This window comes from Artibeus jamaicensis, unplaced genomic scaffold (assembly GCF_021234435.1).
Source record: "Artibeus jamaicensis isolate MK-2021 breed Jamaican fruit bat unplaced genomic scaffold, CSHL_Jam_final contig_3126, whole genome shotgun sequence".
NCBI classification, from domain to species: Eukaryota; Metazoa; Chordata; class Mammalia; order Chiroptera; family Phyllostomidae; genus Artibeus; species Artibeus jamaicensis.
In genome coordinates, this window is record NW_026521723.1 from 11,309,335 (window position 1) to 11,330,196 (window position 20,862).

Here is a 20,862-nt window from a genome sequence, read left to right on the forward strand (position 1 = left end):
AATGCTAGGTACAAAAAAATAATTGTTTATTATTCATAGTAGAGTAGCATTTTCTAACTGATAGCTATTAGCTGAGTTTTGTATTATATTATACAAAGAATATATTAAGAATTCCATAGTTTAAAAAAATAATCATTGTTTTCTGTTCTTTCAATTTAAAAAAATGGGCTATCTGAGGTGTATGTCTTCTTTTTCACTTAGCTTATTATATCTGTTCTGAATCTATTTTGTGTTTTCTTATTATTCATGTCTACCTGTTGGAACTTGGTATTTCAGAAGAGCTGGAGACATTATTTCTCTTAATTTTTCTAAGACGATGCACTACTATTTTTATACTGAAAAGGTCCACGAGGAACTAGCATTTTATCCCTAAATGAAGTTTGTTTGTTGCATCACAGCTGCATTTAGTGTCTGATTTCACATCTGCTTCAGTATGGATGAGTATATGTGCTATCTGATGGTGTAAGTGGCTTTGGGAACCAAAGGCTTCTGGCTAATTCTAAATCTGAACAGTTATAGTCATATTGCTATTTAAACCTAGAACCACTCAGGTTTTCTCCAAAAGAGATAATCTGCTTATAATTGCACATGATTATGCTGTCTTTTGTATTAGTTACCTGATAATCAAAGTTATATTTCCCTTTTAATTTATTGATTATTAGAAAAAAAGAGGAAGGGAGAGAGAGAAACACCGATTTGTTGTTCCACTTATTTATGCATTCCTTGGTCGATCCTGTGTGTGCCCTGACCGGGGATTGAACCTGGGCGTACTGGGATGGTGTTCTAGCCCGCTGAGCTGTGTGGCCTGAACAAAGTTATATTTCTTGATAATGGGTTTGAAAGGCTCTTTTAAAAAATATTATGAATTTAATGAAAAAATTTCATAGTCAATTATTTGTAATCTAATTTAGCGTTAAAATGACTATGATTGGATTTAATTTTTTGTGTCAATTAGGGAGCTTTTATGTAGGTATTATTTTAAGTCTTTGCAGTTGTATGACTGCTTTTGTATTTCAGAGTTCAAAAGCTTCAAAAGCTGTTGTCTTTTTTATTCAACTTTTTAACTTTGAAAAAACGTAAATCTTCTTTTTCTTAAGTCCCTTTAACATTTCATATAATAAGGGCTTGGTGATGATGAACTCCTTGAATTTGATCTTATCTGAGAAGCACTTTATCTGAACAGTGAAAGGACAGCAAGCTCACAGTTATTAACAACCACACCTAAAACAAAAGCAAACTAAGAGGACAGCTAGATCAGGAGCAGAACCATAGAAATGAAGATCACATGGAGGGGTAGCATCAGGGGAGTGGAAGGAGGAGAAAGAGGGAGAAGGTACAGAAAATAAGTAGCATAGACGGTAGGCAGAAAATGGATAGGGGGAGGGCAAGAATAGTAGGGGAAATATAGAATCTAAAGAACTTGAGACATGTGGTCAAAAACTAAAGGGGGGAATGGTGGGGGAGGGGTGTGCAGGGTGGAGGGAAATGAAGGGGGGGAATAGAACAACTGTAATGGCATAATCAATAAAAATATATTTTTTAAAAAAGAAAAAACATAAATCTTCAGAAAAGTTGCATGAATAGTATAATAAAATGCATATATCCGTCACCTAAATTTACCAAATTTTTTATTGTGGTAAAATGTATATAACATAAGGCTTCCCATTTTAACCATTTTAAAGCACATGACTCAGTGGTATTAAGTGTGTTCACATGGCCATGCAGCCATCATTGCCACCGTGCAGCTCCAGGACTTCCCCATCCTCCTGAACTGAAACTCTGTGCCTGTGAAACAGAAACTGCCCATTTCCCCCTCTGCCCAACTCCCGATGATCAGCATTCTACTTTTTCTCTCTTTTAATTTGATTACTCTAGGTACCTTCTATAAGTGGAATCATGTTATATTTGACCCTTTGTGACTGGCTTATTTCACTTACTATAATGTCTTCAGTGTGTATCTATGTTTTTGCATATATCAGAATTTCGTTCCTTTTTAAGGCTGAATAACATCCCATTGTATGTATAGGCCACATTTTGTTTATCCATTCATATCTTGATGGAGTTTTGAGTTGTTTCCACTTTTTGGTTATTGTCAATAATGCTGCTGTGATGCTGCTATGAACACTGATGCACAAATATCTGAGTCCCTGTTTTCAATTCCTTTGGGTGTATACTCAAATGTGGAATTGCTGAATCATAAGGTAATTCTATGTTTAATTTTTTGAGGAATGGCCACATCATTTTCCATAGTGGCAACATAATTTTACATTTCCACCAGCAACATAAAGAGGTTCCAGTTTCTCCACATTCACCAACTTGTTATTTTCATTTTTTTGTGTTAACAACCATCCTAATGGGTATAAAAACTTACCAGTTTTAAAACTTTATTACATCAAAGGATTTTTGAAGTGGTTGTTCTGAAATTCCTGATTTTTATTACCTCAACTCAATATATCAAAATGGCTCTTGTGTCTTTTTTGTATGCTAGTTTCACTTTTCTTAGAACTTTTCTTTCACTTTTCATCTCCAATTTTTATACTATGTTGAGCTTTACTCAGGTATTGGGGACTTGACTATTCCAGGATGTTGTTAATTAGATGGTGCCGTGGCACATGGCACCCACATTTCACCAGTGTTACCATGGCACCACTCTGCATCTCAGTCTTGCTCTCGTCACCTTTGAAATATTCTTTTGAGTGATATATAATGGAAATTTGGTAACATTGCTGAAAACACAAGTGGAAGATACTTTTCTTTCTCCTTATTGATTCTTGCTTTGTTGAATAGTGTGCTGTTTTAACAGCAGAATTCAACAATATCTTTAAATTCTATTGCTGATTCACAATGGATTATTTGTATAAATCTTCTGAAACATACTGACATTCAATCAAAGTAACCTTTGAAAAGTATTTTAGAATTTTATATATTTCATGTAAATAAATAATTTTTTTACTCACTAGATTACCAATTTATTATAAAGGACATTGAAATATACAAATCAACAGCCAGCTGAAGGAAGAAATAAATAGGGTGAGGTACTGAACAAAAGATATAATGAAAAAAGACACCTTATCCTGGCTGGTGTAACTCAGTGAATTGAGCATGGGCCTGCAAACCAAAGGGTTGCCAGTTCGATTCCCAGTCAGGGCACATGGCTAGGTGTGGGCCAGGTCCCCGGTTTGGGGTGTGTGAGAGGCAACCACACATTGATGTTTCTCTCCCACTCTTTCTCCTTCCCTCCCGCTTTCTCTAAAAATAAATAAATAAATAAATAAGTAAACAAATTTAAAGGCACCTTTATTGTTTACTTAGTAAATTCCAAGAGTTTTAGGAGCTCTGTGCCAGAAATGAGATGAAGACCAAATACATACTTTTAACATAAATCAAAATCTCACACTTTTCCTTATTTTTATGTTTCCATAGTCATTTGATTAGGATTTTGGGAAGGAAAAGATGTGTGCTCAGAGTGCCATCTTGAAACGATGGTGGCAGGAAAATGGGGGTAACTGTGCACGAACAATTTAAAAAAGAAAAAAGGAAGTAAGGGGTAGAATTACTACCACTTACCTATTCTTAAGAAACTAAAATGTAGGAAAGATAGGCAAAAACAATATAATAAATCATTTTATAGCAAATTTTGAATGATACCTTCCATGGTTTGTGATGTTGCTTTTTAAGTTTAGTTGTAAGATTTTTCCAGATACTCAAAAGGTAGCTTCAGCTAGACTTCACTGTGTGAAAGAAATTGAGAAAAACTGGGTAGATCATGATGCCTGGCATCATTCCTTTGACAGTAGGTAATGAGTTAGATAAAGGCTCCTATATTTTAGTATGTTGATGAGTAGCAGCCAGACATACTAATTGCCCAAGTCCATTTGTGCTAACAGCATTAAATGATTTAGTCAGATCTTTGAATAGAGTTCATGATGCCCTTACCTATACTTGCTTAGCCTTTGGCTTGTAAAATCCAAAGACTTTTGGGTGGCATCTTTAATTTTTTCAAATAATGTTTTAATTGTTTTCTCACAGGAAGATTTAAAATTCTTTAAAAACTAGTAATATATGCAAGAGGTTATATGGTTCCTTTCTTCTCATATCTAAGAGAAAGAAAAATAATTATACTGTGAAATGATGGAGAGGCAGCAAATACCATTTCTGACCTTTGCTGACCTTTACAGTAAAATGACCTTTGCTGTGTAGTGCAGTGTTCTAAAGATATATGTGCTCAAAGTGTGTCTTTACTCACAGTGTTGTTGCTAAGCAAACAGAAGAGACTTTTGACCAAGGTCTTGGCATAGAGAGGTTATCCTATAGCTTGTGCTATATAGGTTATATAGTTATGTATATTCCATTGCTTCCTCCTTAATTAAAGACTTCAGCAGATAAGCACCTAACATTCCATGATTTCTCCACAAGTTGGGATCAAGACCACATTGCTGCATAATCACAAATGTCTTTCAAGGTTTCGTCCTCAATGATGGGAATACTGAAGTGCTGTTCTGTCTCAGTTTGACAGTAAAGGCTGGTGCCATTACTTTTCTTCATAGGTATTGGGGACTTTAAAAAGAGGCCTACAGATGAACCAACTTTTATCTTTTAAAGGAAAGTAAAGTGTATTGATAGACAACAATTTAGAAGTAAATAGATCAGAGATGTCATACATAAGAAGAGTGCCTAATATTTAATTTTATTTTGGAATGGTCAAAAATAAAAATTTAAAATATTCAAAAACTAGCTCTTTGATTCCATTTCAAGTCACACCCTTCACACTTCTAGAACTGACTCATTTTATGTTTATGCTGTGATTAGATGTAGTATCTACCCCTTGGAATGTGGAACCTGGAGGTGATCAACTGAGAACCATGACCTACACTATAATTCTTAATAATCCGCTCACTGGGAAGTCCACCGCTGCCACTGAGAAGCAGGTATGTCTGCCCTGTCAGAACCTCAGAAGAACCATGTATGTGGGAAGAGAGAAGATGCCTGAGTTGCCAGTTTACAAAACAATTTCATCAAATGAATGGCAAGAAAAAATGTGAGGAGAAACTGTTACAGGTTAAAAGAGACTCAAGAAACATATCAACCATATATTCATGAGCTTTAAGGAACTGTTATTTTGTGTGTGTGTGTGTGTGTGTAATGGTATTGTAGCTATGTTTTAAAGAAAAGTATCTTAAAAAAATAAAGTATCTTTTAAAGAGACATACTGAAGAATCTATGGAGAGAAATACTGAGGTGTTCATGGATGAAATTCTAGTGATGTCTGGGATCTTTTAAAAGTAGCCTAGCGAGGCAGAGGAGGATGGCCAGGTGTGAGGGAGGGAGGGAATGTGGGAATGGGGTACAGATGAAACAGGGCTAGGCGCAAGTTAGTGTTGTTGAAGCTGGTTGATGAGCTTGTGAGAATTCATCATACTTCATTTCTACTCTTGTGTATGACTGAACCTTTAAAAAAATAACAAATGGTTTTTAAAAGAACACTGCGGGAATTTGATTTGCAGAATCATGTCAAGGGTTTGGGTCAAATAACTAGATGGCTGCTGTGACATACAGGGAAGAGATGGTGAGACATCGGATGCTCGGCTCTGCGCCAGTGTGGCGCTGTGTCCGAGTGGAGTTTGTGCATGGCCAGTTCGTGCTGGAGTGCAGTGTCTCTACTGTGCAAATAGTTCAAAAATATCCAGCATCTGAACTCATTCTGCTGTTGTAATTTTGTCCGTCAGTGTTAAAAAGGACTTAAACTTTTTTCTCAAAAGACTTTTAGATAAATAAGAAAAGTCTGGCACTTTGGCATTAGAGTGTCTTCGATAACCTTAGAGCACGGGTATAAAGGGCATGATCACAGTGAGCAAGCCTTGCCCGGCACCCACATCAAATCCTGTTGAGGAAAAGTAGCATTTTGTTTGTTTGCCTGCTTCCTTCATTTATTTGGTGAAGGGTGGTTTTATTACACCTTGGTGAATTTTGGGTGGCATCCTTAATTTTTTCAAATACTTTTGTAATTGTTCCCTAACAGGAAGACTTAAAATTCTTTGAAAACTAGTAATATACACAAGAGGTTATATGGTTCCTTTCTCCTCCTCATATCTAAGAGAAAGAAAAATAATTATACTGTGAAATGACGGAGAGGCAGCAAATACCATTTCTGCAGGTCTTTTCTTCTCATTCGTAGATAGCACAGCCAGCATGGAGGCCCTTCTGGCTCTGTACATTGGCTTCTCATGTCTTTTGTAAAATGGGAGCAGGAATTCTAATATATATGTTCTGAATTGGCAAGGAATTTGATGTATTAAACAATTACATGCAAAAATTTTTTTATCTTATTTTGGCAGACACTGTATAAAGAAAGTCGGGAAGCACAGTTTTACTGGGTAGACTCAGAAGTGCTGACGCATGATGTCCCCTACCACGACTACTTCTACACCCTGAACAGATACTACATCATCCCGTCTTCAAAACAGAAGTGCCGGCTGAGGTGAGCTACTGTAGATGAGTGTTTTAGTCAGGATAGGCTAGATCATGCTCTGGTACCATAGTAGTAATCCTAAGATCTTAGTGATGGCTTTCCACAACAGAGCTTTATTGTTTGTTCAAATTACACGTCCATCCTTGGTCAGCAGAGGGATGGGGCTCCTCCCTCAAGGCCCAAGCCAATGAAGGCTTTGACATCCTGAAGCTACACAACCCTGATTATGTGGTGTTTCTGTTGCTACAGCAAGAGAGAGCTGTAGAACTGTGCTCACAGTCCAATGGCCAGAACCCGACACCAGTCCCTCTTTAACGTCAAGGGGGCTTGGAGTTCTTGAGGGGCACACGGTGAGGGGTGAATGACTATCCTACAGTGGGGAGTGGGCAGTGTTGGTGCATTAGGGTTAGTGATGGGCCGTCATCATATGCTTGGCCTAGTCTTAGCTAATGTAGTGATTTTCAACTAATTCCTGACCACTGAGATTTTTCTTGAGATTTTTCTACAAGACATGTAGTAAATTTAGAATTTATTTTGAGCCTTTCGTCTATGCAAAGAAAAGTCAGGACTAGAGAAAGGAAAGAAGTAGAATCCCATGTACTTAGAGGGAAATTTTGATGAAATTATTAGTAGCACACAGTAATTTTGGAAAGAAGTTGTTATTAGTGAACAAATTTTCTTTTATAATCTAAATGACTTTGAATCCTTCTGGCTGTCCACTGAATACAATCTTATATTTAATGGCAATGTTAATATACTTAAATCCTGTCCTTTAAATAAGTATTATCCTTATCCTATTAGAATCTCCACAGATTTGAAGTACAGAAAACAGCCATGGGCCATTGTCAAATCTTTGATTGAGAAGAATTCCTGGAGCTCACTGGAAGACTATTTCAAACAGCTTGGTTCGTGCGTTTCTTGATTTATCTGTTTTTGTAAGGACAGCATTTATTAACAGAGTGGACTGATTGTGCATTTGGATTAATAGCAGAAACTGGTATATGGTGTTGGAATGTCTCCCACTAAAGTACTTGTAACCGCCCCACTTGGACTTTCAAACTTTTAATTTTCATTGGTCCAACAAACACTTAAATAATTCTTACTATAAGCCAGATGTTGTTCTGTGTGCTTTATAAATATCAACTCATTACAGCCCCGTGAGGTAGGTACTGTTGTTATTTTTCTCCATTTTAATGAACAAGAAATACTGAAACAGAAGGGTGCTCCACCGCTGGAGCGCACAGGCGCACCTGTGCTTGCTAATCTCAGAGCATCCTCGGGCCCACACTGACCTCGGCAGCACAGTGTTCCTGGTTTTACACGGGCCCGCTAAGTAACGGTGTCCTGTACAAGTATGAACTTGGTGGAGGTGGGTGCTAGACTGGGGAAGTAATATAGTAGTTCTATTTGGATATTTCTTAAAATATACACAAGAAAAAAATATACTTACATGAGCATAATTAATTTTAGTTAAAGACAAGCTGGTAGTCAGTCAAGTCTTGTAATTTCTTGGTCATCCTCTAGTTTGTTGATTATTTACTTTATTTCCTTGCTTTTCTCTCTTTGGTTATTTTGTCATTAAACTCCTAATCAGGAGCAAAGAAAATAGAACTCAAAAATTAGTTTGGCCACTGGATAATGAACTTTTAATAAAAAATGTGGTAAAGGAAAACATTGAAACAGTTGACAAAAATGAGATTTTTTTAGGTTGTTTGCAAATTTTCATTTTTAGGGCTTCCTTTTCTGCAAACCCTTATTGTAAATTAGAACTGTTATATGCTGCTCCCTCCTTCGAAATCGACCGTCGAGTACCGTGCTCATTCTTGGAAGTCTTTCTAATGATCCAGGATAGGCCTATTGTTTCTAAAACTTAAATCATTACATTAATATTTAATACAGCACATGGCAAATTTGCTCTGATGATCCCATCATTTATTAATATAGTCCATTCTTCCTAGAATAATGAAGCCTTATTATGGGATCACTGTAATCTCCAAAACTTTTCATTAAGAGTAGGTTTGAATCTAGGCCATGAAACCCAAGTAATTGTTAAAGAAATTTTCCAAAGCTTAAAAAAACAAACAGAACACAACACAACCACTAACCTCCCTGTATCTTATAGTCGAGGTTTCTCCACTACCCAAAGTTTTTTTTCCCCCTTTAGAATCAGATTTGTTAATGGAAGAATCTATGTTAAATCAGTCTGTTGAAGACCCTGGAAAACTTAGTGGCCTGCGAAGGAGAAGGCGAACATTCAACCGAACAGCAGAGACGGTTCCTAAACTTGCTTCTCGACGTTCTTCTGGAGATGGGGGTGTAGATGCCAAAGGGGATGTTACAGGTAGCTGTTATCTGGTAAACAGAGGTTTTAGTTCATTTATATTAAGCAGAATATGTCTCTTTGGCGTTTGTAAAATGTCGGTCAATAGAAGTATCTTACTGGGCCATATGGTATTTTAAAAATTGGACATTTTTGTATAAAAACTCAGATCTGAGCACTGGCTGGTGTAGCTCAGTGGATTGAGTGTGGGCCTGCGAACCAGAGGATTGCCGTTTGATTCCCAGTCAGGGCACATGCCTGGGTTGCAGGCCAGTTCCCAGTGGGGGACACACGAGAGGCAACCATACATTAATATTTCTCTCCTTCTCTTCCCCTCTAAAGATAAATAAATAAAAAATAAACAAACAAACAAAAAACTCAGATCTGAGAGCCCTGGACCCAAATATTTTCATAGCAACAATCAGTTGGAGCTTAATAACTGCTGTCTCATTAGACCAAGTCCCCAGGTCACCAGTCCCCATCAATGTCCCCTGATACTGGACACTTCACTTGTTAACTTCCCACCAAGCATTTTCAGACATTACATTTCTACCCCCGAATGTACTAAAAACGATTGTATGTTTTTAATGCTTACGTAATTTCAGGGCCAGCCCAGCAAAATTGTAGAAATGGAATTTGCCTTTTACTGTCCTCACTCTCAATTTGGAAAGCATCATGCATCTGCTGTTATTCCCTCTCTCTCAGAACTGTAAAACTGTAACACCTTCACATCCTTCCACATAAAAAAATTCTCTTCTGAGGCTCATTTCTTAGTGTGAATATGTTTAAGCTTAATGGCTCTAATTTCGAAATTTAAAAGTATGGTCAATAGAGAACAGGTGGCAGTGACTGACAAAACTGTTTGCAGGTGGAAGTGTTATACATAAACCTATCTCAAATATTGTTTGAAGAAATGGAACTTAGCTACAGATCATACATATGTATTGAATTGCATATTTAATTTTAGAGTAAATTAATTTTTAATATAGGCCGAATTTGAAGGGCTGATGTAAGTTTTCTTTTTGTAGATTTGACTCATATTACTTAGGATATCAGAAATAAACAAGCAAAAAAAGATGCAGAAATTCACCCTAAATCACTTTTTCCTTACAAGTAGTTTCTTACATTTCTAGTTATTTCAAATGAAATTAAAATTTTATTGGTTGTAATCATAGTCCCGATTCTAATGCAGCCTGTGTGTTTGTATATGTGTGTTATCTGTAGGAAAGAAAAAGGAAGTGGAAAACTGGAACACTGCCCTGATCGTGGTGATGAGTGTTTTGTAAGTGTTGGTTTTGAATGCTTATTTAGCTTGTGTTTTTACTTTTAACAGTTTACAAAAGGATTTGAATGCATTTGCATATTATTGTATAGAACTTAACTACTATTTGACCAGTTTGAACTTACAAAAACAGTAATTTTACAACATATTCTTTAGTCTGATAGTTTTGATGTATGAATTTCAGAAAAATCATTAAATTTGAGCGAATACCAAGTACACATTCAATAAATGTTCTTATTTTTAAACTAATTTATTTCTTTTAATCATAAAATTTTATGGGATGTTCCATAAATTTAAAGGGAGTATTTATATATGCAGGCTAGTGAAATCCCAATAATGCTGTTTTTACTCTTTTGATTAGACCTGAAGTCCTTACCCTTTCCTGTGCATAATTATCACTTGCTAAAATGAAGATTTCTCACCCTAAGTCCAGAGACCGAGTCAGTAGGTCTCGAGTAGGGGTCAGGAATCAGTATTTCAAAACACTCTGTCCAGGTTATTCTGATGAAAGTGATTGAAGATCCCATGAAGAGAGATACTGGACAATTAGTCCGAATCGCATATTTTGTAGTAATCCATTTGGCCAGTTATGTTCAGACTACTATTATCTACGTGGCTATATGCGAATGTTGGGGTAGTCGCTTAGATTCCATTGAATTGGCTCCGACTGGGTGACACACTCAGGGATTTTTTTGGAATGAAGTTCTTATATCAGCTGTTTTTTTAAATTACAGATTTCAGAACATAGAAAATGATTATTGTGCCTTTGAGTTTTATAAGAAGATTTTTATCTTCCAGTTAGGTTGATTTGCCATGGCAGTTTTGAATAGTAAATAACATCAGTGGTCTTTTGCTTTACTTTGCAGAAAGTTTATACTCAGATGTTGAAATGTTCATCAGTGAACCATTTCAGTGCCATAATAAGTTCATAAATTTGATTTTATTGTTACTACATAAGCTTTCATTTTAAAAAATATTGTCTTCTGGATAGATAAAGGGAATATTGTATATTTTTAAGGGCAAGTCAGATATTTTAACAGAAAAAAATGAGATGCAATGCCACCTATATATTTGTATATGTGTATAATAAGAAATATATTCATTCACTGGAAAGGCTGCTGTAAGAACCAATAAAGTTCATTTAGCATTTAACATTTTGTACATTACACCATTAATGTATATTTGGGATTTGATACTTTCTTAGTCCAAGTTGAACTAGAGGAAATTTTTGCTGAATGGTAATTTTTAAAAATTTCTTTTGGCTTCCACTGGGAATAGCAAGTACATCATGATCTACCTAAGATTAGTCCATATTGATCTTCACTTTCTGTTTGAAGTACAGCATTATGGTTTTATAACCACTAAGCCAAAAGCACCCAGAACAGATACTGAAAGGTCACCTGGTCGATCTCTAAGCCAGGGGCTGCATGTCTGCCCTGGCTGGGCTTCCTAACGGAGCGGATGTTGGGGGACCATCCCGACCTGCTTTCAGGGCTTCATTGTCCTCCACTTGCCTTCTAACTTTTCCCTCAATGTCTGTTTAGTACTTACAAGTAATTATTTTATGTAATAGGGATAACTGATTTAAACGTTAACAGTAATTGAAAACTGGTCTGGATAATACACATTTTTGAAGGTTTTGCATATATGTTCTGCGTTAGCAGTGCTTCATGTCTGGGGAAGAGTGGATTAACTGGGTATGCTTTGCTCTGCCTAGTTTGCTGTTGCTAGTTTTGTTGAATGTAACACTGTTTCTGAAGCTGTCAAAGATAGAATATGCTGCTCAGTCCTTTTACCGTCTCCACCTCCAAGAAGAGAAATCTTTGAAGTAAGTCTTTTTTTCCCCCTCCAACCTGTTAGTTATTATTTCAGTAATTCCCTAGTTGAAGAAAACTTAACTCCTGTTTTAGAGATTTTGGCCTATTAACTATTTCGTAGTCATACTTTTTTTTGTTTCTTAATTTTTTGTTTTGTTTGTAAATTTATGGAGTACTGGTAATTTCTGGAAATAAAATATTAGGAGATATTTTCCTGAATTTTAATATGGTATTTTTCTTTCAGTTTAGCCTCTGATATGGTGTCAAGAGCAGAATACAATCAAAAGCATAAAGATCAGGCCCATCGTTTAAAAGGAGTGCTCCGAGACTCCATTGTGATGCTGGAAGAGGTAGGCAACTCTGTGTGCTCTCACCAGTCTGGACCTGCTGCTGCTCTGGCTGTGAGAGAGTATTCCATATACGATTATCAGAAGAAACCCCCTCCTGGAGGCACTACCCTTGCCTTGCCAATTTTTGTATTATGCATAGTATGCACATAGTCCCTGGTACATTTTTTTATAAAATAGGAGCATACCACAGACACCATTGTGTATCTTTTTTTTCAATTAGTGATATATTTTGAAGATGTTTCCATATCATCATACTTATATCTATTTCTTTTTAGTGATTCTTCTATATGAAATTTTATGCTTAATTTAATCCTTTTTATAGAAATGATAGATACTATATACACTGTTATTTTGTTGTAGATATTTCCATATGAGGATATAAAGTGCTTCCTCTTCTTTTAGCAGCTGCATGGAATTCAACTATATAAACATGCCCCAATTATTTTTACTGTATATCCACTGAAGGCTGAACATTTAGGTTGCTTCAGTGTTTTGCTTTTGAACATAGTATCATCAATATGTGCCACTTACTTCCATGAACCAAAAGTTAGGATTCCCTTTGAAAAATAAAGATTAATATTTTCATTATAATATATATGTTTACTTTTCAAAATTGAAGAAATAGAGAATAGAAGAAAACCTATTGTTCTAGCATTCAGACATAATCACTGTTAATATTTTATTTCATTTCATCCTTTTCTCCCATGTGTAGGTTTGTTTTTTAGAAGATTCAACTATTGAGCATTTCATAGTATATCATGTAGGACACTGAAGGACATAAGTTCAACTAGACACTCTTCAAGTGCACAGTATCTACAGTTCCTTAGTAATTTTCTCCTCCTACTCTTCAGCAAGGAGTATATCATATTCTCACTTTTTTCCTCATTATCTCCTTTCATAGCTCCTCACTCTCAACTGATGACTGTGCATCAAGGAAAAATGAGACTTTTCCTCTCCTTCTATAATCAAGTCTGCAGCCCCTCCTATTGCTGCACCCTGTCTTCTCCACTCCAGTTGGATGCATTCCTCAGCCTATGATAGGCAAGTCCCAGCACGTGTTAGCAGGAGACGCCATGCATCTCCCTTCTAGTGTTCCCATTTTCAGTCTCCCTTATTCCGTGGGTCTTTACTATCAGCACATTACTGCGCTATGCTACCTCCTGCATTTAAAAACCTACACCATAACCGCATCATCTCTCTCCTCCCTTTCAGAGTTGAGCTCTTTCAGACTTGCCTACTCTGGCTGTCACTACTTTATCCTTCATATGTCATTCATTTTTGTAAGTTTTTATTTTCTCTAAAGTCACTCTTTCACATAGTTTAAAGAGTTAACTTGTTCTGTAAGATTTTTTGAGAAAATAGCAATCCCAGCACTCTCTTCTCCATTTCTTTCCTAAGACAAGAATCTTTTAGTTTATTCTGTTGGTGTTTACCTTCACATTCATAAATGAGCATACATTGATATGTCTTGATTTTTCAGTTTTAGACATTACGTTTTGAGTTGCTATTAGGGAAGTAAAAAGAACACAGTGATTTTGTTTTCTTTCCTTTCATCTCATCTTCCCCCGTTTCAAACTTCCCCATTCTCCCAAATGAAGTCATACTTTTGGTGAGGTCAATATTTAGTGTTTGCTTTGTTTTGACCAACTTTGCTATTCTGAACTGTGCCACAGAATAAACTATAACTGCTTTTCTTTTCTGTTCTTTTTCTTATCCCTGAATTTTATTATGGTTGATTAGTTTTATCAATATTATTTGTAAGGATTTCATCCTGTCTATTGTATAAATCTCTTATAATCCTCATTCACCTTAGGCATCTGTTAGTGGAGCCTCTGCCTGGCTCCAGGCAGGTCTGTGGCCCTCTGTGTGGGTGCCCAGCTGTCATCCATCTCCTCTGTTTCCTACGGCCCATGTTTTCTCCTTGTTTGATTTACTTCCTCTTTTTAATGGAGCATATCCTTTAGTAGCCTCCTAAGAAAGAGTATGGAGGTAAATATTTTAAGATTCCGCTTGTCTGAAAAATTTTTATTCTTTCCTTCTCTTTGATTAATAGTTAGGGTGGGGATGGAGTTCTAACTTGGAAATGATGTTTCTTTAGAATGGTTAAGGCATTGCTCCATTGCCTTTTGGCTTCCAGTGCTACCATTGAGAATTCTGGAGGTTGGTATCATTCTTAATCCTTTAATGTGGAAACTCATGCCCTTTAGTTCTGGAAAGTATTGTTTTATATAGTTGATGGTTTTGTTCCTTCCACTATCTACAGTTCCTAAAATTCAGTTAATTGGACAGGTTGTCTAATTTTCTTAACCTTTTATTCCAGCTTCCATCTCTTTGCCTTTTTATTCTGCTTTCTCAGTGATTTCCTCATCTTAATCTTTATTTTTTTTATATACATATTTTTTTTATTAAAGTAGATATTCTAGAGATTATTGATTAAAAACCTCCAGGAGTCTGAAAAGTTCTGATGTACTTTCATTTATAATTCTAATTGTAACCTTAGAATATTATATCTTGCAGAAAAAGCAGTCTTTCTCAATTATATTTTAATTCAATCTATAGCCACATGTCATTTTAAGTTTTGTCATCTATAGACAGACATTGTCATACTCTGATGCATTTGAGAATGTTACATTAAAATTTTTTTCTATTGAGTTTAAAAAATTTTTGCTAATTAATTTTTAATATCAAGGAGCTGTTATTCCTCTGAATTTTCATTTTTTTATGGCACTGTGATTTAAAAAATTATATTTTATTGATTTTGCTATTATAGTTTCCTTGATTTTTCTCCCTTTGCCCCCCTCCATCTCATACCTCCCACTACCTCAGGCAGTTCCCCCACTGTTGTTCATATTCATGGGTCATGTGTACAAGTTCTTTGGCTAGTCCATTTCCTATACTGTACTTTATATCCCCATGACTATTCTGTAACTAGCTATTTGTACTTCCTAATCCCCTCACCTCTTCATTCTGTCTCTCCCACCTCTCATCTGGCAACCCTCTGGTAACTGACTTCTCTTCTCTTGCTGCTTTTAAAAGTCTTTCTTTATCGCTAACCTTTGGCCTTTTAATTATGTGTCTTGGAGTGGGCCTCTTTGCACCCATCATAATTGGGACTCTCTGTTCTTCCTAGACTTGCATATCTATTTCCTTCACCAAATTAGGAAAGTTTTCTTTCACCATTTTTTTAGATATATTTCCAATTTCTTGCTCTTCCTCTTCTCCATCTGGCATCCCTATGATGTGAATGTTGGACCTCTTGAAGTTGTCCCAGAGGCTCCTTATACTATCTTCATTTTTTCTTCTTGTTCTGATTGGTTACTTTTTGCTTCCTTACGTTCCAAATTATTAATTTGATTCTTGGCTTCATCCACTCTATTGTTGTTTCCCTATAAATTTGTTCTTTACTTAAATAAGTGTGCCCTTTGTTTCTGACTCTTTTTTATGCTGTTAAGGTCCTCACTAAGTTCCTTGAGCATCCTTATAACCAGTGTTTTTGAACTCTGCTTCTGATAGTTTATATCTGTTTCATTTAGCTCTTTCTCTGGAGTTTTGATCTGTTCTTTCATTTGGGCCATGTTTCTTTGTCTCCTCATTTTGGCAGCCTCCCTGTGTTTGTTTCTATATATTAGGTAGGGCTGCTTTGACTGTGTCTTGGTAGTGTGGCCTAATGAGTAGGTCTCCTACAGGGTCCAGTGGCACAGCCTCCACTATCACCCAAGTTGGGTACTTGAGGTGTGCCCTTCATGTGGGCTGAGTACACCCTCCTCTTGTAGTTGAGCCTTGGTTTCTGTTGGCAGAACAATGGAAGGGATTTACCCAGGCCAGTCAGCTGCAAGGATTGGCTCTCACCACTTACCACCAACCTCCGCCATCCATGGAAAATCAGCGGTGCAGAGGGTGGTAGTCTATAGCCATCCAGTGGGTGCATTGGCCCTGGGGTTTTCTGGGGGTGGGGTACAGGCCAAGGTCAGCCCTACCTGTGTTTTGTTTGGGGCACCCTGCCTGAGTTATAAAGCAATCTGAGATGGCCGCCACTTGTGTTAGGCTTGGAGATTCCCAGGTGAAACCAAGCTGTGACTCTAATCTGGGTGCTGCTAGGGCTCACTGAATCTAGCTCTTGGCTTGTTTGATAGGATTTAGGATCCAAGACCAGCCATTCTTATGGAAAAGCAGCTTGGGTGGGCCCATAAGTTGGGTATGGCAGCTCCTCTGGGGATCTCCAAGGTGGGTCAAACAGTGTTAGCTAGACTGATGGAGTCTCAGATATGGCACCAACTTGCTGGCTCTGTGGAGGAAGGGTTTAGAGAAGGTACAATGGCCTCTGCTCATCTGGATGCCAGACACTTCAGTTTCTCTCTGTAGACCACTGGTGCCCTTCAAGCTGCTACCCAGTTGCTGGAGTTCAGAGGGAGTGAGTCTGAGTAGGTGAGCATATGTGTGGGTTCTTTAAGAGGAACTGTGTAAGGCTCCAGCAGTTTCTCCCACTGACTGAATCCTTGCTGGTTTTTGCAGCCAGAAGTTGTGGGTCCTTATCTTCTTGGTACTGGAACCCTGGGCTGGGGGACCTGGTGTGGGGCTGGGACTCCTCACTCCTGAGAGACCCCTCCCAGATTTTTATCCACGTGGGTGTGGGACCAGCCTGTTTTGCATCTGTGCCCCTCCTACCAGTATGAATGGATGTGATTTCTTTAATTCCGTGGTTGTCAGACTTCCATTGAGCTTGGTTTCTGTCTTTCTTGAGTGATGGTTGTTCTATATGTTAATTGTAATTTTGATGTGGTTAGGTGAAGTGGTAAGGCCACGCCTGCTTAGGCCACCATCTTAATTGAAGTGGGTCATGATCTTTTTAAATAGCCAAATCTTTCTCTCTCCTATCTATTACTGACAGTTAAATAATTTTTTTCTTCTTGCATACTCACTTTTTATCAAAATGCTTTCCCTTCTTCTCTGATTTCTATACTTAGTGTTAGAGAATTTCTTTAGAGTCTGTAGTCCTTGGTTGTCTGCTCATGTAGCTCAGAATCTCTAAACATGTGGGTCAGGCTGGTCTACCCTGAACTTCTCTGTAGATTTATTTGGCTGGGCTATTGGTTGAGAAATTCTAATCTGTGTATGTTTAGGTGTCTGGATTTTTGGATTCATCAGTTTCCATAGAGAAGACTCTTCCAGTCTCCTATATGAAGGATTTAAGGGCTGGCTGCCAGCATTTTAGAGGCTGACTGAAAGAGGGATGGGGAGGTCAGAGCAGAGGGGATGGTCTCAGCATTCAGTATACATGTTTTCACGTAATCTCCCTGCTTTTGGTGTGGTACCATTGTCCTTAATGATGTGTTGGTATCCCCTGAGTCATACAGTCAGGAACCCTCTGTTTCTTTTTTTTTTTCTTTTAAAAATATTTTGTTTATGTTATAGGTGTCCCACTTTTTCCTCCCTTGCCCCCCCATCCCCACAGTCAATCCCCTCAGCATTGTCCATGTCCATGGGTCATGTATATATATTCTTTGATAATCCCCTCACCTTCTTTCAGCCAGTCCCCAACTCCTACCTCCCCTTTTAGAGTTGTCAGTCTGTTCCATGTTTCTAAGCCATTGGTTCTATTTTGGTCATTAGTTTGTTGATTAGATTCCACTTAAAAGTTAGATCATATGGTATCTGTCTTTCATTGACTGGTTTATTTCACTTAATAGTCTCAGTTCCTTCCACGCTGTTGCAAAAGGTAAGAATTCATTCTGTTTTTTAATTGCTATGTAGTATTCCATTGTATCAATGTATCACAGCTTTTTTATCCACTCATATACTGATGGAACTTAGGCTGTTTCCAGATCTTGGCTATTGTAAATAACACTGCTATGAACATATGGGTGCATATATTCTTTTGAATTGGTGTTTTGGGATTCTTAGGATATAATTCCAGAAGTGGAATTGCTGGGTCAAAAAGCAGTTCCTTATTTAATTTTTGAGGAAATTCCGTACTATTTTTCACAGTGGCCTCACCAGTCTGCATTCCCACCAACAGTGCACTAGGTTTCCACATCCTCACCAGCACATATTTTTTTGATGATTTATTAATGATAACCATTTTGGTAGGTATGAGGTGATATCTTATTGTGGTTTTAATTTGCATCTCTCTGATGGCTAGCGATGTTGAGCATTTTCTCATGTGTTTATGGGCCATCTGTACATCTTCCTTGGACAAGTGTCTGTTCAGGTACTTTGGCTATTTTTTAAATTGGATTGTTTGTCTTCTTGGTGTTGAGTTGTATGAGTTCTTTATATATTTTGGAGACCAAACCCTAGTCTGATGTATCATTGGCAAATACGTTCTCCCATATAGTAGGTTCCTTCTTTATTTTGCTGATGGTTTCTTTTTTGTTTTTAAGATTTTATTTATTTTTAGAGAGGAAGGCAGGGAGAAAGGGAGGGAGAGAAACATCGATGTGTGAAAGATACAATGATTGGTTGCCTCTTGCATGCCCCTACGTGGGGACCCAGCCTGCAACCCAGGCATGTGCCCTGACTGGGAATTGAACCCACTGGTTCGCAGGCCAGCATTCAATCCACGGAGCCACACCAGCCAGGGCACTTATGGTTTCTTTAGTTGTGCAGAAGCTTTTATAATTTGATATAGTCCCATTTCTTTTTCCTTTGTTTCCCTTGCCCTAGCAGATATATTACTACATGAGCAAATTATTACTACATGAGATATCTAACATTTTACTGCCTATGTTTTCCTTTAGGGTTTTTATGGCATCACAACATATTTAAGTCTTTTATCCATTTTGAGTTTATTCTGGTGTATGGTGTAAGTTGGTGGTCTAGTTATATATATATTTTTGCAAGTACCAGTCCAGTTCTCCCAACACCATTTATTGAAGAGACTTCTCTTTACTCCACTATATGCTCTTGCTCATCAAATATTAATTGACCATAAAGGTGTGGGTTTATTTCTGGGCTATTTTTCTCCATTGATCTATGTGTTTCTTCTTAGGCTAGTAGCAGGCTGTTTTGATTATAGTGGCCTTATAGTGTAGTTTTTTTTTAAAGATTTTATTTATTTATTTTTAGAGAGAGGGGAAAGGAGGAAGAGTGGGAGAGAAACACCAATATGTGGTTGCCTCTCACATGCCTCCAACTGGGGGCATGGACTGCAACCCAGGCAAGTGCCCTGACTAGGAATTGAACTGCAACCCTTGGGTGTACAGGCTGGCACTCAATCCACTGAGCCACACCAGCCAGAGCTGTAGTTTTATATCAGGTATTATGATCCCTCCAATTTTGTTTTTCTTTCTCAAGATTGCTGAGGCTATTTGGGGTCTTTTTTGTTTCCACGTAAATTTTTGGAATATTTGTCCTAGATCTGTGAAATATGTCATTGGTATTCTAATATGGATTGCATTGAATCTATAGATTGCTTTGGGTAGTTTGGAGATTTTAGTGATGTTAATTCTTCCAATCCATGAACACAGAATGTGCTTCCACTTATTTCTATCTTCTTCAATTTCTTTCTAAAGTGTCTTGTAGTTTTCTGAATACAGGTCTTTTACCTCCTTGGTTAAATTTATTCCTAGGTACCTTATTTTTTTGAGACTCTTTGTTTTATATCCTCTCCAGAAAATAACATTTCAGACATCTGTAAAGGTAGTAGGAGAGAGACCATATGCCCAAAGATTCATTTGATCCTCCTATTTTAGCCTCTTTCTCTTAGTTCCTACTCCCAGAAATACCTGGCCATCAATTCCTGAGGCTTTTGAGGATTCTTTGGGGTAAATTGAGGAAGAGAAATATCAATGTATGGTTGCATCTCGTGGGTCCCCTGCTGGGAACTAGCCTGCAACCCAGGCATATGCCCTGACTGGGAATTGAACCACAATCCTCTGAGCTACACCAGCCAGGGCAGCTTTTGTCACTTTGTTACCTGCATTTGTGTTTTAGGTCTTAAAAAAACCCTCCTGTGAGGTTTCAGTGGGGAGCAAAACTTGATGCATATGCTGTTCAGTGCCCCCTGCTTTGTTTTCTTCTCCACCATCTTCCACTGATGTTGCTTCAGCTAAGATGAGCAGTGACCTCTGGCTTGTTTCATTAATGTGCCTTTTTCTAGTTTTCATCTTACAGTGTAAGCATTTTGACAGAGCTGACTGCTCTTTTCTTGGAGTGTATCTAATCTTGCTTTCTTTAAATCATGGAAAAAAGTCAAGTTTTATTTCTGAAATAATTCATATATTATAAAGTTCACCCTTTTAAAGGATTATTAGTATATGCACACATTTATGCAACCATCGCCACTAATTCCAGAACATTTGCTTCACCCCCAAAAGAAACCCCGTACCCATTAGTGGTCACTCCCATCCCTCACTCTCTCCACTCGGGCAACCACCAATCTACTCTCTAGTTATATAAATTTGCCTGTTTGGGACATTTCCTAAAAATGTAATCTTTTAGGACTGGCTTCTTCCACTTAGCATAACAGGAAAGTACTTTTTGTTTTAAAATCATCTCCTGTACCTGACCATCTTCCTGGTCCAGTGCTCCAGGTTCTGTGTTAGATTCTCTCCCCTTCACCTCTGCTTCCCCATTAGGTGATCACATCCACTCCCATAACTTGGATGCCACATAACTACCAAGTC

At 37.5% G+C, this 20,862-nt stretch overlaps 1 protein-coding gene across 3 annotated transcripts in view; it reads left to right on the forward strand.

Moving 5' to 3' along the window:
• The window catches only part of GRAMD1C (GRAM domain containing 1C), a 106,497-nt gene that overhangs the window by 83,104 nt on the left and 2,531 nt on the right, over positions 1–20,862 (forward strand). For 2 of the 3 annotated variants that reach the window (XM_037136880.2, XM_037136884.2), the window contains 7 exons: positions 4,810–4,928; positions 6,336–6,478; positions 7,271–7,374; positions 8,634–8,810; positions 10,014–10,071; positions 11,789–11,899; positions 12,133–12,238. In XM_037136880.2, coding sequence (XP_036992775.2) covers positions 4,810–4,928; positions 6,336–6,478; positions 7,271–7,374; positions 8,634–8,810; positions 10,014–10,071; positions 11,789–11,899; positions 12,133–12,238 — 818 coding nt within the window. The remainder of the gene's footprint in view (positions 1–4,809; positions 4,929–6,335; positions 6,479–7,270; positions 7,375–8,633; positions 8,811–10,013; positions 10,072–11,788; positions 11,900–12,132; positions 12,239–20,862) is intronic. The other variant, XM_037136881.2, reaches the window with a different exon arrangement.